We start from the raw sequence: 13775 nt of genomic DNA on the forward strand, positions 1-13775 counted from the left end.
TTCACCAGAACTATTGCAATGCTATTCCCTCCTGCCTGTAAGGCTCTGGTCTAGCTAGCTGGGGCTTTCAGAGAGGTCAAACATTTTTATAACTAACCCAATATAGACAGCCTGTCGTTTCCAATAGGCGCAAATTAATCATAGTGGGCAGAACAAGCATGGATGTGGGCAGAGCCAAGCACCAGCTAGTGAGATCATATTGGCATGTTCTAGCATTCATTTGCATATTGTTCTCTGACATTTCCTGTATGCTGCAGTAGGAGGATTGGCTGATGGAGCCTGGGCCTTGATTTGCAGAGGATTTCAGAGGACATTAGTCATTTTATAGCAGAGGGGAGACAGTGGGGTTATCCAATTCCTATTAAATCGACTCAGATTCCTAGCTATATCACCTGTCCCAACCAGAATGACAAATAGGGGACAAGGGATAAGATTAACACTGGTATCCGTCCTTCATTCATCAAAACAACGCATGTTTGTAAGGGGTGTAGGGGATTCAGCTTGGGGGGGGGAACCTACGCAGAGGTCAAGATGACACTACAACTATTATTTTAAACACCAGGTTAATGGCTTTCGTCATTGTAAAAAAAAAAAAGGGACAAACCACAAAAACTTAGCTTGCACATGACAATATACGATGATCACCATTTGATATCAACTGCTCTATCATAATGGTTAATCAATTAGATGTATATAACACTTTTCCAGTATCTCAAAGCAATTTACATAGTTTGGGGAGGAGAAATGTCAGACCCAACAAAAGACCAGGATTCTGTTCAATAGTAGCTACCCAAGTATCCAGATAACCCGTTATTATAGTGATTAGGTGAGTGTGCACAAAACAAGTTACAGCGGGTTGTAGTGAACCGAAAACCCAGCTCATTTGACAGAATAGACAGTCTACAGAGGGGGATAGCGCACTTGAAATAAAGACCAGAGTCCAGAGTTCAATTATCACAGTAGTTGTGAGTCCATAAACTACACTGCTCAAAAAAATAAAGGGAACACTAAAATAACATCCTAGATCTGAATGAATGAAATAATCTTATTAAATACTTTTTTCTTTATATAGTTGAATGTGCTGACAACAAAATCACACAAAAATAATCAATGGAAATCCAATTTATCAACCCATGGAGGTCTGGATTTGGAGTCACACTCAAAATTAAAGTGGAAAACCACACTACAGGCTGATCCAACTTTGATGTAATGTCCTTAAAACAAGTCAAAATGAGGTTCAGTAGTGTGTGTGGCCTTCACGTGCCTGTATGACCTCCCTACAACGCCTGGGCATGCTCCTGATGAGGTGGTGGATGGTCTCCTGAGGGATCTCCTCCCAGACCTGGACTAAAGCATCCGCCAACTCCTGGACAGTCTGTGGTGCAACTTGGCGTTGGTGGATGGAGCGAGACATGATGTCCCATATGTGCTCAATTGGATTCAGGTCTGGGGAACGGGCGGGCCAGTCCATAGCATCAATGCCTTCCTCTTGCAGGAACTGCTGACACACTCCAGCCACATGAGGTCTAGCATTGTCTTGCATTAGGAGGAACCCAGGGCCAACCGCACCAGCATATAGTCTAACAAGGGGTCTGAGGATCTCATCTCGGTACCTAATGGCAGTCAGGCTACCTCTGGCGAGCACATGGAGGGCTGTGCGGCCCCCCAAAGAAATGCCACCCCACACCATGACTGACCCACCGCCAAACCGGTCATGCTGGAGGATGTTGCAGGCAGCAGAACGTTCTCCACGGCGTCTCCAGACTCTGTCACGTCTGTCACGTGCTCAGTGTGAACCTGCTTTCATCTGTGAAGAGCACAGGGCACCAGTGGCGAATTTGCCAATCTTGGTGTTCTCTGGCAAATGCCAAACGTCCTGCACGGTGTTGGGCTGTAAGCACAATCCCCACCTGTGGACGTCGGCCCCTCAGAGTCTGTTTCTGATCGTTTGAGCAGACACATGCACATTTGTGGCCTGCTGGAGGTCATTTTGCAGGGCTCTGGCAGTGCTTCTCCTGCTCCTCCTTGCACAAAGGCGGAGGTAGCGGTCCTGCTGCTGGGTTGTTGCCCTCCTACGGCCTCCTGATGTACTGGCCTGTCTCCTGGTAGCGCCTCCATGCTCTGGACACTACGCTGACAGACACAGCAAACCTTGCCACAGCTCGCATTGATGTGCCATCCTGGATGAGCTGCACTACCTGAGCCACTTGTGTGGGTTGTAGACTCCGTCTCATGCTACCACTAGAGTGAAAGCACCGCCAGCATTCAAAAGTGACCAAAACATCAGCCAGGAAGCATAGGAACTGAGAAGTGGTCTGTGGTCACCACCTGCAGAACCACTCCTTTATTGGGGGTGTCTTGCTAATTGCCTATAATTTCCACCTGTTGTCTATTCCATTTGCACAACAGCATGTGACATTTGTCAATCAGTGTTACTTCCTAAGTGGACAGTTTGATTTCACAGAAGTGTGATTGACTTGGAGTTACATTGTGGTTTAAGTGTTCCCTTTATTTTTTTGAGCAGTGTAGTTTAAATAACATCTGAGGTAGACAACTGTCAGTATTATTAATACTAAATCATAATCAATCATGCTCACACACACCAGTAACTCCATGTAGGCCTACTGTGCATTTAAGAGGGATTTCATAATGTTCTCGCTCTCTCTCCCTTCCCCCACCCCACTCAGTCCATCAGCGTTTTTAAGGACGAGTGACAGCGTGTCAGGATAATATAATGTCGCAGCTGGAATCTGATGCATGACAACATCTGTCTGTGTCATCTCAGTTGATGACCTATTAGTTCTTATGCCGCACTTCCTGTAATGCTTCCTAAAAGGCAGATCGATATGGGAGAGGCTTGACATCAGCAGCCTGTCGGGATACGTAAACTGAGAGTTGATAACAAAGCAGCTCGACAGCCTGTCATGTCATCCGATAAGCTTGAAGGTGTGTAAATAGTCATTAGTAACCAAATTGTCACTGACCAAAATTATTCTGTGGCTTTGACATGTAATTTTAAGACATTTCATTAGGAGTCAGAAGAGCCCTTTCAAAACCAGTATAGCCCATCTATAAATATCTCCCGGCATTTGTTTGGTGTCTTCAGAAGGATATACAATGCCATACCGAGGAACAAATTAATTGTTAGCCATAAAAACTTTGCTGGAGACTCAAAATAACACTCAGTCCTCTATATGCAAGCAATATACAATAACATTTTTCTCAGGAAAGATTAACACAGCAGTCATGAATCACTCACTAATGGGGGCAGTAATGTGAAAGCTATTGTAAGCATAGCCCTCCTCTGCCCATCGGTAGTGCTGGCTCAGTCCATTTCCTTTTCCATAAAAGAAGATGGAGAAGAATGGGCAAAGGGAGAGTGGGAGGTAGCAAGAAAGAGGGGAGAGTGGGTGTGTCTTTAAGGGAAGCCATAGGCCAGGCTCAGTGTTGGGACTTGGGAAAGTCGCCCACTGCTTTTCTCATGACCCCTGGCCGGCGTGGAGTCTGCCGTACTTCGTGGGACAGTGCATGCCGGGAGTCGTAGAGCAGAGCAGCAGGAAAGTGACGTCTGTCTGAGACAGTCGTCCGGGGGATGGCCTGTGTGGTAGAAGCCACTAGTTGGGCTGAGATTCATTCGAAAAGGTTGCCCCCTCCCCCCATATTCGCTCCCTCTGTGGATCAGAGATCACTATAGCAGGGCTCCAGACTGCGACCATGTAGGCATATTTTGTAAATCCTTTGACTTGGCTGTGAGAGTTACATTTTTAATTGGTTGCATCAGAAAGCTGCACATTCTACATAGTCACCTCACGCAAACTGTCACATGTTTGGGGAGAGACTAAAACCATGATTTGTTCAAACAATAATGCGCATTATCCTCATAATTAAAAGTATCTGCACTGATCCTGTTTTGCTGGGGCCTGCTGCTGTGATGAGCGAGCCACTCACTCCCCCTCTTCCTCCCGCACTGGGAGAAAAAGAAAATGCATTCATTGTAGGCTATAACATTTCATAATCCAATTGACTGAGAAAGTTTGATGCACAAATATCATACCCCCAATACATGCCAACAGCTCACCATTGCAATAACAGGAGAGGTTAGCATTTTTTTGGGAGGGGGTATGATGGGAGTCTTAACTTTCGCAATCACTCATTCAGAACTATCAATAATCATGGCAGTATCCACATTCATTTAGAAATGATTAGAAATATATTATATTCTTATTTAGAATTTTAAAAAGTTACAAAAATAAAGAATACATTGACTTAGTTTCTATTGGACACAAAATATGTACAAAAAAAGTGCTGTAATATCTAAATGGTTCATCTGATACGTATGAAAATACCCTCAAACTAAAGCTGACAGTCTGCACTTCATCCTCAGTCATTGTATCATTTCAAACCCAAAGTGCTGGAGTACAGAGCAAAAAAAAATATTAAAAATTTTTAAAAAAGTGTCACTACCCCAATACTTTTAGAGCTCACTGTATATGCGAGAGGCAATACACAGGATCACAACTGACCACGGTTCTCTTGGACTCGAAATTAGACAACCCTCATTTCACCTTGTGAGAACAAGTGCCACAGGTTGTTGTTCTTAGTCATTACATCTGTAATAATAGTCCAGATAAATCCGCAATCCCCTGTGACAAATTAAAAGCATACCAGTTGCTCGAGTCCCACACAAGGGACCAGCGACTTCAAATTGGGCCTGTAATTCAGGCTCTAAACACAGGGCCTTTGGCAAGCCTTCAGTCCATATTATTTTAAGAAATAAGCAATTAGAGATAAGGCAAAGTTACAACTTTGATCGATTGCATTCCAGAGTCCTCCCCTCAGTGGTCTTTTGGGATGTGGGGATTGACAGGGGAACAATTACAAATAATAAGTAGACTGCAAATTGACCGCAAGAAGACCAAGCAGATATGTTTGACTAAAACAATCATTTTAAACCTTGCTTACATTTATATACGATCACATCTCTATTATGTGTGAGAATACTGTAGAACAAATTACAATTAAAATCACTTGGAGCAGATTTCCTGGTGTTTACATTCTTATGTCTGTCCCCCCCACAACCCCTCAAAAAACAAAAATGTAAACTTTGTTTTTTGCTCAGAGAACTTTGATCATTATTACCATTTTTTTTAAAGGCACTGAAGTAGGTGAACTGGGAATTGCGTCTTCAGGGACGAGTCTCCAATCATCAAGCTCAATGGGATGATCTTGTTAAATATGTCAGTCCTTTGTGGAGAACACCTGGAAAACAAATTAAGATCCTCTCTTCCCAGGGATGGTGTTTGGAATGGAAGATTAATTGCACAGAGATTGGCTTGGCTCTCGGATAAAGTGGGCTCCATACACCATGGTTGTGAACAACAGGTTCCATAAGGGACCTGTAATTTGGTCTTATCGGGTGTTCACACACCCCAAAATCTGTTCTCCGTTTCGACACATGGTCTACAATGTCACACACAGAACATGTGCAACTTCATTGCACATAATGTCAATCAATGTCTCTAGAAACAGGGGAGTGATAAATCGTTCTGGCAGAACATTAATGAGGATAGTCATTATCGTCGAGCTGGGTAATATTAACATTTGCTTGTGCACTGTCAGTTTATAAGTTAGGACTGTATTGTGTCATCAACCAGCGTGTTGCTTGTTCCATCTCCCTATCACATCGTCTAACAAGTATAGCATTTTGAATTGAAATTATTTATTGTTCATAAAATATAAGTAAAAAGGTCATTAAAATTAGGTCTAATTATTCAATAAGTGCAGTTGAAGTCAGAAGTTTACATACACCTTAGCCAAATACATTTTAACTCCGTTTCACAATTCCTGACATTTAATCCTAGTAAAAATTCCCTGTCTTAGGTCAGTTAGGATCACCACTATTTTAAGAATGTGAAATGTCAATAGTAGAGAGAATGATATTTCAGCTTTTATTACATTCCCAGTGGGTTAGAAGTTTACATACACTCAATTAGTATTTGGGAGCATTGCCTTTAAAATGTTTAACTTGGGTCAAACGTTTCTGATAGTCTTCCACAAGCTTCCCACAATAAGTTGGGTGAATTTTGGCCCATTCCTCCTGACAGAGCTGGTGTAACTGAGTCAGGTTTCTTGGCTTCCTTGCTCGCACACGCTTTTTCAGTTCTGCCCACAAATTTTCTACGGGATTGAGATCAGGGCTTTGTAATGGCCCCTCCAATACCATGACTGTCATCCTTAAGCCATTTTGCCACAACTTTAGAAGTATGCTTGGGATCATTATCCATTTGGAAGACCCATTTGCAACCAAGCTTTAGCTTCCAGACTGATGTCTTGAGATGTTGCTTCAATATATCCACATCATTTTAATCTATTTTGTGAAGTGCACCAGTCCCTCCTACAGCAAAGCACCCCCACAACATGATTCTGCCACCCACGCGCTTCACGGTTGGGATGGTGTTCTTCGGCTTGCAAGCATCCCCCTTTTCCCTCCAAACATAATGATGGTCATTATGGCCAAACAGTTCTATTTTTGTTTCATCAGACCAGAGGACATTTCTCCAAAAGTACGATCTTTGTCCCCATGTGCCGTTGCAAACCGTAGTATGGCTATTTTAAATGGTGGTTTTGGAGCAGTGGCTTCTTCCTTGCTGAGCAGCCTTTCAGGTTATGTCGCTATAGGACTCGTTTTACTGTGGATATAGATAATTTTGTATCTGTTTCCTCCAGCATCTTCACAAGGTCCTTTGCTGTTGTTCTGGGATTGATTTGCACTTTTCGCAACAAAGTACATTTATCTCTAGGAGACAGAACGCGTCTCCTTCCTGAGCGGTATGACGGCTGCGTGGTTCCATGGTGTTTATACTTGCGTACTATTGTTTGTACAGATGAACGTGGTACCTTCAGGCGTTTGGAAATTGCTCCCAAGGATGAACAAGACTTGTGGAGGTCTACAATCTTTTTCTGAAGTCTTGGCTGATTTCTTTTGATTTTCCAATTATGTCAAGCAAAGAGGCACTGAGTTTGAAGATGGGCCTTGAAATACATCCACAGGTACACCTCCAATTGACTCAAATGATGTCAATTAGCCTTTCAGAAGCTTCTAAAGCCATGACATCATTTTCTGGAATTTTCCAAGCTGTTTAAAGGCACAGTCAACTTAGTGTATGTAAACTTCTGACCCACTGGAATTGTGATACAGTGAATTAATCTGCCTGTAAACAATTGTTGGAAAAATTACTTGTGTCGTTAACAAAGTAGATGTCCTAACCAACTTGCCAAAACTATAGTTGTTAACAAGAAATATGTGGAACGGTTGAAAAAATGAGTTAACGATTCCGACATAAGTTTATGTAAACTGCCAACTTCAACCGTATATTCTCCATATACATTACTGATCCAAATTATCCAGATAACCCTGAACCACCTCTTGCGATCAGACTGAAAGAGCAAAAAGCTTTCAAGTGTAACAATACTGGTACAGCTTTCCTTTGACCCACCTTACCCACTTCAGTAATTAGCAAAAACAAGTCCAGGGACATCAAGTTGTGGGTGAAAAATGAAACTCATTTATTTTTGGAATGAGATTTTGTAAAGTACTGGAAACACCACAAGGTCATTTAAACAATTACAACATAATTATATAGTCAACCAATTGAACTGAGACTAATGGAATTCAAATGAGCTAAACCAAAATGACTAGGATCTGACTTGACAATCCTAATTGATTTAGGGATCTCGGGACAATGTAACTAACACAATGTGATGGTCCTATGAAATATGATTACTGTATCTCTTATAGTGCCTGACATGGCAACATGTCCTGCTGTGTTGAAAGAACAGAGAGCATGCTAAAGTCCCAAATTAAACAAACCTAGATTCTAAATGACCAACTGCGCAAGAAGCTGCCATGAAAACAACAATGCTGGCGCCTGGCTTGATAGTATTTTAATGGGATGACACACACACACACACACAGTGCAGCAGTGTACTAACAATACTCATTAGTCTAATGTAGCCTACTTTAACTCCAGACTTCAGTTCCAAGACACTAGTTTTCCCAACTTCATACACAAAACTAATTTACATTACCCATTACTCAATCATTTCATTGAAAAGGCAAAAGAAAACACCACCACATGTTATCAAGAACACAATTAAATTCCTTACATGACTAATTATGAAACATAGCCATAGGGATGAAGGCATGCCAGGAGATGGCTACAGATTGTTACACCAGATAATGTGATTTTACCACAGAGTTTTGGTATCCAGTACTGGGAGTTACAGTTTAAGTACCGTTTGGTGTAGCACAGAATTTTCGACCAACCAAGTCGCCCACACATGCATCTTCTAAAATGTACGTGTCCAACAATGTTTGTGCCGCCATATTTTAAATGGAGAATCTCTCATTGATTGAGACAGGTGGTGCTGCATGTCATGATGACACTCACCCGTCTCGGTCAACGAGAGAAGATTTGAAATAGACAAGATGGCGGCGTACACATTGCTGGATTACTACATGGAGAATTTATTTTAGTAACGGAGCATTTTCTAAATTCAAAACGAACCACCTGCAACTGGACACAGACATTTTAGAAGATGCATGTTTGGCCGAATCGAGAATGAAGATGTATAGCCAAGTTAAAAAGGGACATTTCTAAAATGTTCAACTTCATATTCATCTTTCCAGCACCACCCCAACATCATGTGAAAATAGCACATTTCTATGTTCTGCAATAAAACAGATAAAAGTAGTGTTTCCAATGACATCAACCAATTAGTAGGCAATGCCTACTCATAATTGGTTAAAATCACAATGCACAACAATGTAGTCATTGGAAACACTTTACTACAAAACATAGACTCACAATTTTCACTTATGTTGTTGGGGTGGTGCTGGAGATGATGAATACGACATTACCCTTCAAGGTTGGTCGAACATTATCTGTGCTACACCAAACAGTACCTAACCTGTAACTCCAAGTAATGTATACAAGAACATGGTGTTATCACATTAGCTTGTGTAACAATCTGTAGCTTGCCCAGAGAATGAGCTATCTTCCTATTAGCAGGATGCTATTCACAACCATTTCCTCCCATAATTTGGCCCTCTGGGGACACACCTGCTGTAGAGTCAAACAGCTGAAGTAAAGGCCGAAAACTCATGTTGAGAAATATGTATTATAATAGCAGTAAGTCCGACAGGTTATTGTTCAGCTACCTAGCAGTTTTTTTCTGCACTTCATACTCAAGACACGAGTGTGAGGATAGATTGCATTAACCATGTGTCAAGGAATGAGTCCTTGTAATACTCCTTACTATTTGAAATACTATTGGCAATGCCTCACCTTGTTAAGGTGAAATAAGCTAAGGGTGAGATTGCCTGCATCAGCACATGTGATTGTTTTGGAAACAAAAGGGTATAAACTGAAGGAAGGATAAATATTTGACAAAAACATTACCGATTTAAAATTGTTGGTTAGTTAAAGTGTACAATATTTTGAATAGTGTGTCCAATTCTAAAACCATAGACAAATGGCAGCCTTTTTTTTTACATGATCAATAAACACAGAATTAGTACCATAATTAGGGTTGCAAAATTCCAGTAAACTTTCCCAAAATTACAAGGACTTCTAGAAAACCTGATTGGAGGATTGCTGGATTTCCTGTTATTCCCTCTTTATTCCAGTTCTTTCAACCAGGATATCTGGAAAACCTGAGAATGTGGGTAAAGTTACTGGAATTTTGCAATCCTAGCACCATTATCTTATTTATGTTTTAAGGTTTTATTTAAAACGTGGTTAAATTGTAAGAGTAATCTCACTAGTATGACCAAGACTGTTGATGTTAGAATGCTAGACAGTGACGAAACAACACTTTGCTGTTCAGGCAGTGTCTGTCCATCTAATAAAGGAATTATTTTTCCCTGCCTCAGCCAGCAGAACTATGCATAACACACTTGTTTCAAATCCCATGGAAAACAAACCGGTGTTTCAGATTTAAATCAGAATGTTAAATTGGTGAACATTAATCGTCCACTTCTCCATAATTCAATGTTAGTATTACTAGCTATTAGGTCTTGTAGGTTCCTGTCATTCAGAGGCACCAAGAAAATTGTTTCTGTTGTCGGTGTTGTTAACGCGACAATATTTGGTTGGTTACAAACACCTTAAAATATCCACAATAAGCTATTGAAAATCAACTACCACTTAAGGGGAAAAAATGCGTTAATTCAAACTCAAAATGACCATTGTCTTACCTGGAAAATACAAGAGAAATGCAAGTGACAGCAAGGTGCCACATTTCCGCTTAGTATACGTCTCCATAGTTCAGTATGCGCCTTCGGTCACCCCACAATCGCTGTTTCCAGTCGTAATGTATACGGTCTCCCCGTTATCTGTGCGCAATTTCACTTTGGGTAATGTGGTGAAGTCTTTCAATTTGCTTCCTTCCGCCAGAGAAAAGACAAGGGGTAGCGCGTTTACAGTAGGCAATGTAACCTCAGCGGCAGTTGACGTGACACAGACTCGCGTTTGGCGTTCAGCATCGGGCGCGAGGAATTATTCCAGTGAACTACTTCGGCAAGTGCCCAAGCCTACAAAAAAAAGTCTTCCGTCAACTTTCCCTTTTGCCTTTGGAATATTTGGATAAACCAGTTGTCATCATGAGAAAGCTCTGCCCTGCCACCTCAACGAGCGACACCTGTGCTCATTAGCAACACCCTCTCGGAATTCCACGCGCACTACCGGTGCAGCAGTTCTATTTAAGCATTAATGCCCGAGGAGATGTGGTATATGGCCAATATGCCACGGCTAATGGCTGTTCTTGCTCTCAACGCAATGTTGAGTGCCTGGATACAGCCATTAGCTATGGTATATTGGTCATATATAGCCTATACCACAAACTCCATAGGTGCCTTATTGCTATTATAATCTGGTTACCAACTTAATTAAAACAGTAAAAAGTAATTTTTTTTGTCATACCCATGGTATATGGTCTGAGAACCCATGGCTTTCAGCCAATCTGCATTCAGGGCTCAAACGACCCAGTTTATAATCCCAAATAGAACCGTGGTACATTGGTACACATGATTGCATATTGCACAGCCTAGGCCTACATATTATGTAAGAGATAAACTCCCATGTTCTGTACATTAACTAGGAAATACATGAAAGACAATGCAGCCAGGGCCAGCTTAATGCAGTGGCTTACGGAGGCTAAAGCCCCTGTGCCCAGGCCCGTGGGGGGCCCAAGAGGCAGCAAAAAATAAACATAAAAAGGAAATATATACAGTATATACAGTGTATTATACAGTATATAGTATATAATCTATCTATAATATATATACTACTGTTCAAAAGTTTGGGGTCACTTAGAAATATCCTTGTTTTTGAAAGAAAAGCACATTTTTTTGCCCATTAAAATAGCATCAAATTGATCATAAAGATTTTTCATGGAATATCTAAATAGGCGTACAGAGGGCCATTATCAGCAACCATCACTCCTGTGTTCCAATGGCACATTGTCTTAGCTAATCCAAGTGTATCATTTAAAAGGCTAATTGATCATTAGAAAACCATTTTGCAATTATGTTAGCACAGCTGAAAACTGTTGTTCTTATTAAAGAAGCAATAAAACTGACCTTCTTTAGACTTGTTGAGTGTCTGGAGCATCAGCATTTGTGGGTTTGATTACAGGCTCAAAATGGCCAGAAACAAAGAACTGTCTTCTGAAACTCATCAGTCTATTCTTGTTCTGAGAAATGAAGGCTATTCCATGCAATAAATTGCCAAGAAACTGAAGATCTCGTACAACGCTGTGAACTACTCCCTTCACAGAACGGTGCAAACTGTCTCTAACCAGAATAGAAAGAGGAGTGGGAGGCCCCGGTGCACAACTGAGCAAGAGGACAAGTACAAGTCCTCAACTGGCAGCTTCATTAAATACTTCCCCCAAAACACCAGTCTCAACGTCAATAGTGAAGAGGCGTCTCCGGGATGCTGGCCTTCTAGGCAGAGTTGCAATGAAAAAGCCATATCTCAGACTGGCAAATAAAAATAAAATATTAAGAGGGGCAAAAGAACACAGACACTGGACAGAGGAACTTATCTAAAGGACTGTCCTTTTTCCCCACATACTCGACTAATGAATTCAGTACAAAGACTGACCGATTTAGTTTCTACAGGAATCTACATCTGAAGGCCTGGTACAAGCAAAACATCTCTCTAACTACAGACACCAGTGTTTCAGGTCAGGCAGTTTCTGTGCCCTCAAAAACACTGTAAGCCCAAGTCCACCTTTTGTCCCATTGTCCAGAATGCCACACTAAATACATTGGCCAAGAAGGTGAATTTTGATGTGGAGAATCTGTTTAAGGGTAAAATTGACTCTAACCAAACACAATGTAACCTTTCTAAGTCAAAGAGCTGCAGCTGAATCATTGGCCAAAAATGGATGGATTGTGGTTAAAAAGCAGACAAAGGTGGCGATACAGTAGTGTGGAGTAAAGACAAATATGTGACCGTCAGTTAGACAATGATGAATTCTACCAATCTCTTATCTTCAACCCTACAGAGGACCTAAAAACTGAATTGAAAGGGATCCTCACAGAATCTAAGGAGAGTGGCTACATTTCAGCCAATGAGTTCAAATGTCTTTTCAATGGCAGTCTGTGTGTGGCTTCTTTTTTATTTTCTTCCAAAAGTCCACAAGAATCTTGAAAACCCCCCAGGCAGACCAGTCATTAGTGGTAACGAAAGTCTGACAGAACCCATCTCCAAGTACATTGATTACTTTATTAAATATTTTCTGCCTTCACTCCCAGCCTATCTTCAAGACACCACAGATCTGTTGAACAAAATTAAGGAATTTAACAATATAGGTACAGCTTCCTTTTTAGTCACCATGGGTGTGGAGTCTCTATACACCACCAGTGAACATGAACAAGGATTGGCAGCTATGCTCCATTTCTTGAGTACCCAGCCTGAGACTGAGATGCCTCCCACAGAATTAATTGTCTCACTGACTGAATGAACTCTTAATAATAACATTTTGTCTTTCAGGACTGTATTTTTAAACAAGCCAAAGGGTGTGCCATGGGAACTTGCTACAGCCCTTCCTACGCTGGTTTGTACTTAGGTAAATTGGAAAATTACTTAATTTGGGATACTACAGTTATTTGACCTGATTATATGGTGGGGACGCTATATTGATGGTATTTGCTCTTCTGGTGTGGCTCAGAAGATTAACTTGTTTCCTTCCACCAATACCTTAACAACATTAACCCTAACATCAAACTAACTATGGAGTACAGCAAGCATAATTCATTTTTGGACCTCGACATCAGTAAAAATGACAAAGGTTGTTTGTACACATCAATCTTTATGAACCCTACAGATGGGAATACCATTCCGAGGGCACATACTGTAGCTTCCATCCCAAAAGACTAAAAGAGAACATTCCATATGGCCAAAGAGTCCGCAGAATTAGCGATCAGGAAACAGACATCTTTGTCAAATTTGCTGAATTGGAGAATCGCTTCTTGAATCAGGGCTACAGCACTCAGGTCCTGAAAGATGCAGGTAGAAGGGCCGGACAACTTGACAGAGAGAACTTGTTGCGAAGGGGAGCGCCTCGTGATGCACCAGAGAGAGTGTACTTTGTTACAAAATACAGCACTGAAGCAGAGAACATTAAAATAATAATTAAAAAGAATTGGGGAATCATCCAAAGTGATACACTACTATGCGAAGTCTTCCCAGAGCCACCAGTTATAA

General features: G+C 41.3%; 1 protein-coding gene across 1 annotated transcript in view; it reads right to left on the reverse strand.

The window, feature by feature from the left end:
• LOC106603670 (endothelial cell-selective adhesion molecule) overlaps nucleotides 1–10716 on the reverse strand; it is a 57559-nt gene extending 46843 nt beyond the window's left edge. Inside the window, exon 1 of the mRNA XM_014197628.2 lies at nucleotides 10259–10716. Coding sequence (XP_014053103.2) covers nucleotides 10259–10325 — 67 coding nt within the window. The 5' untranslated portion in view covers nucleotides 10326–10716. The remainder of the gene's footprint in view (nucleotides 1–10258) is intronic.
• Nucleotides 10717–13775: the final 3059 nt, after the last annotated feature.

This window comes from Salmo salar, chromosome ssa04, assembly GCF_905237065.1.
Source record: "Salmo salar chromosome ssa04, Ssal_v3.1, whole genome shotgun sequence".
In the NCBI taxonomy this organism is placed as follows: domain Eukaryota; kingdom Metazoa; phylum Chordata; class Actinopteri; order Salmoniformes; family Salmonidae; genus Salmo; species Salmo salar.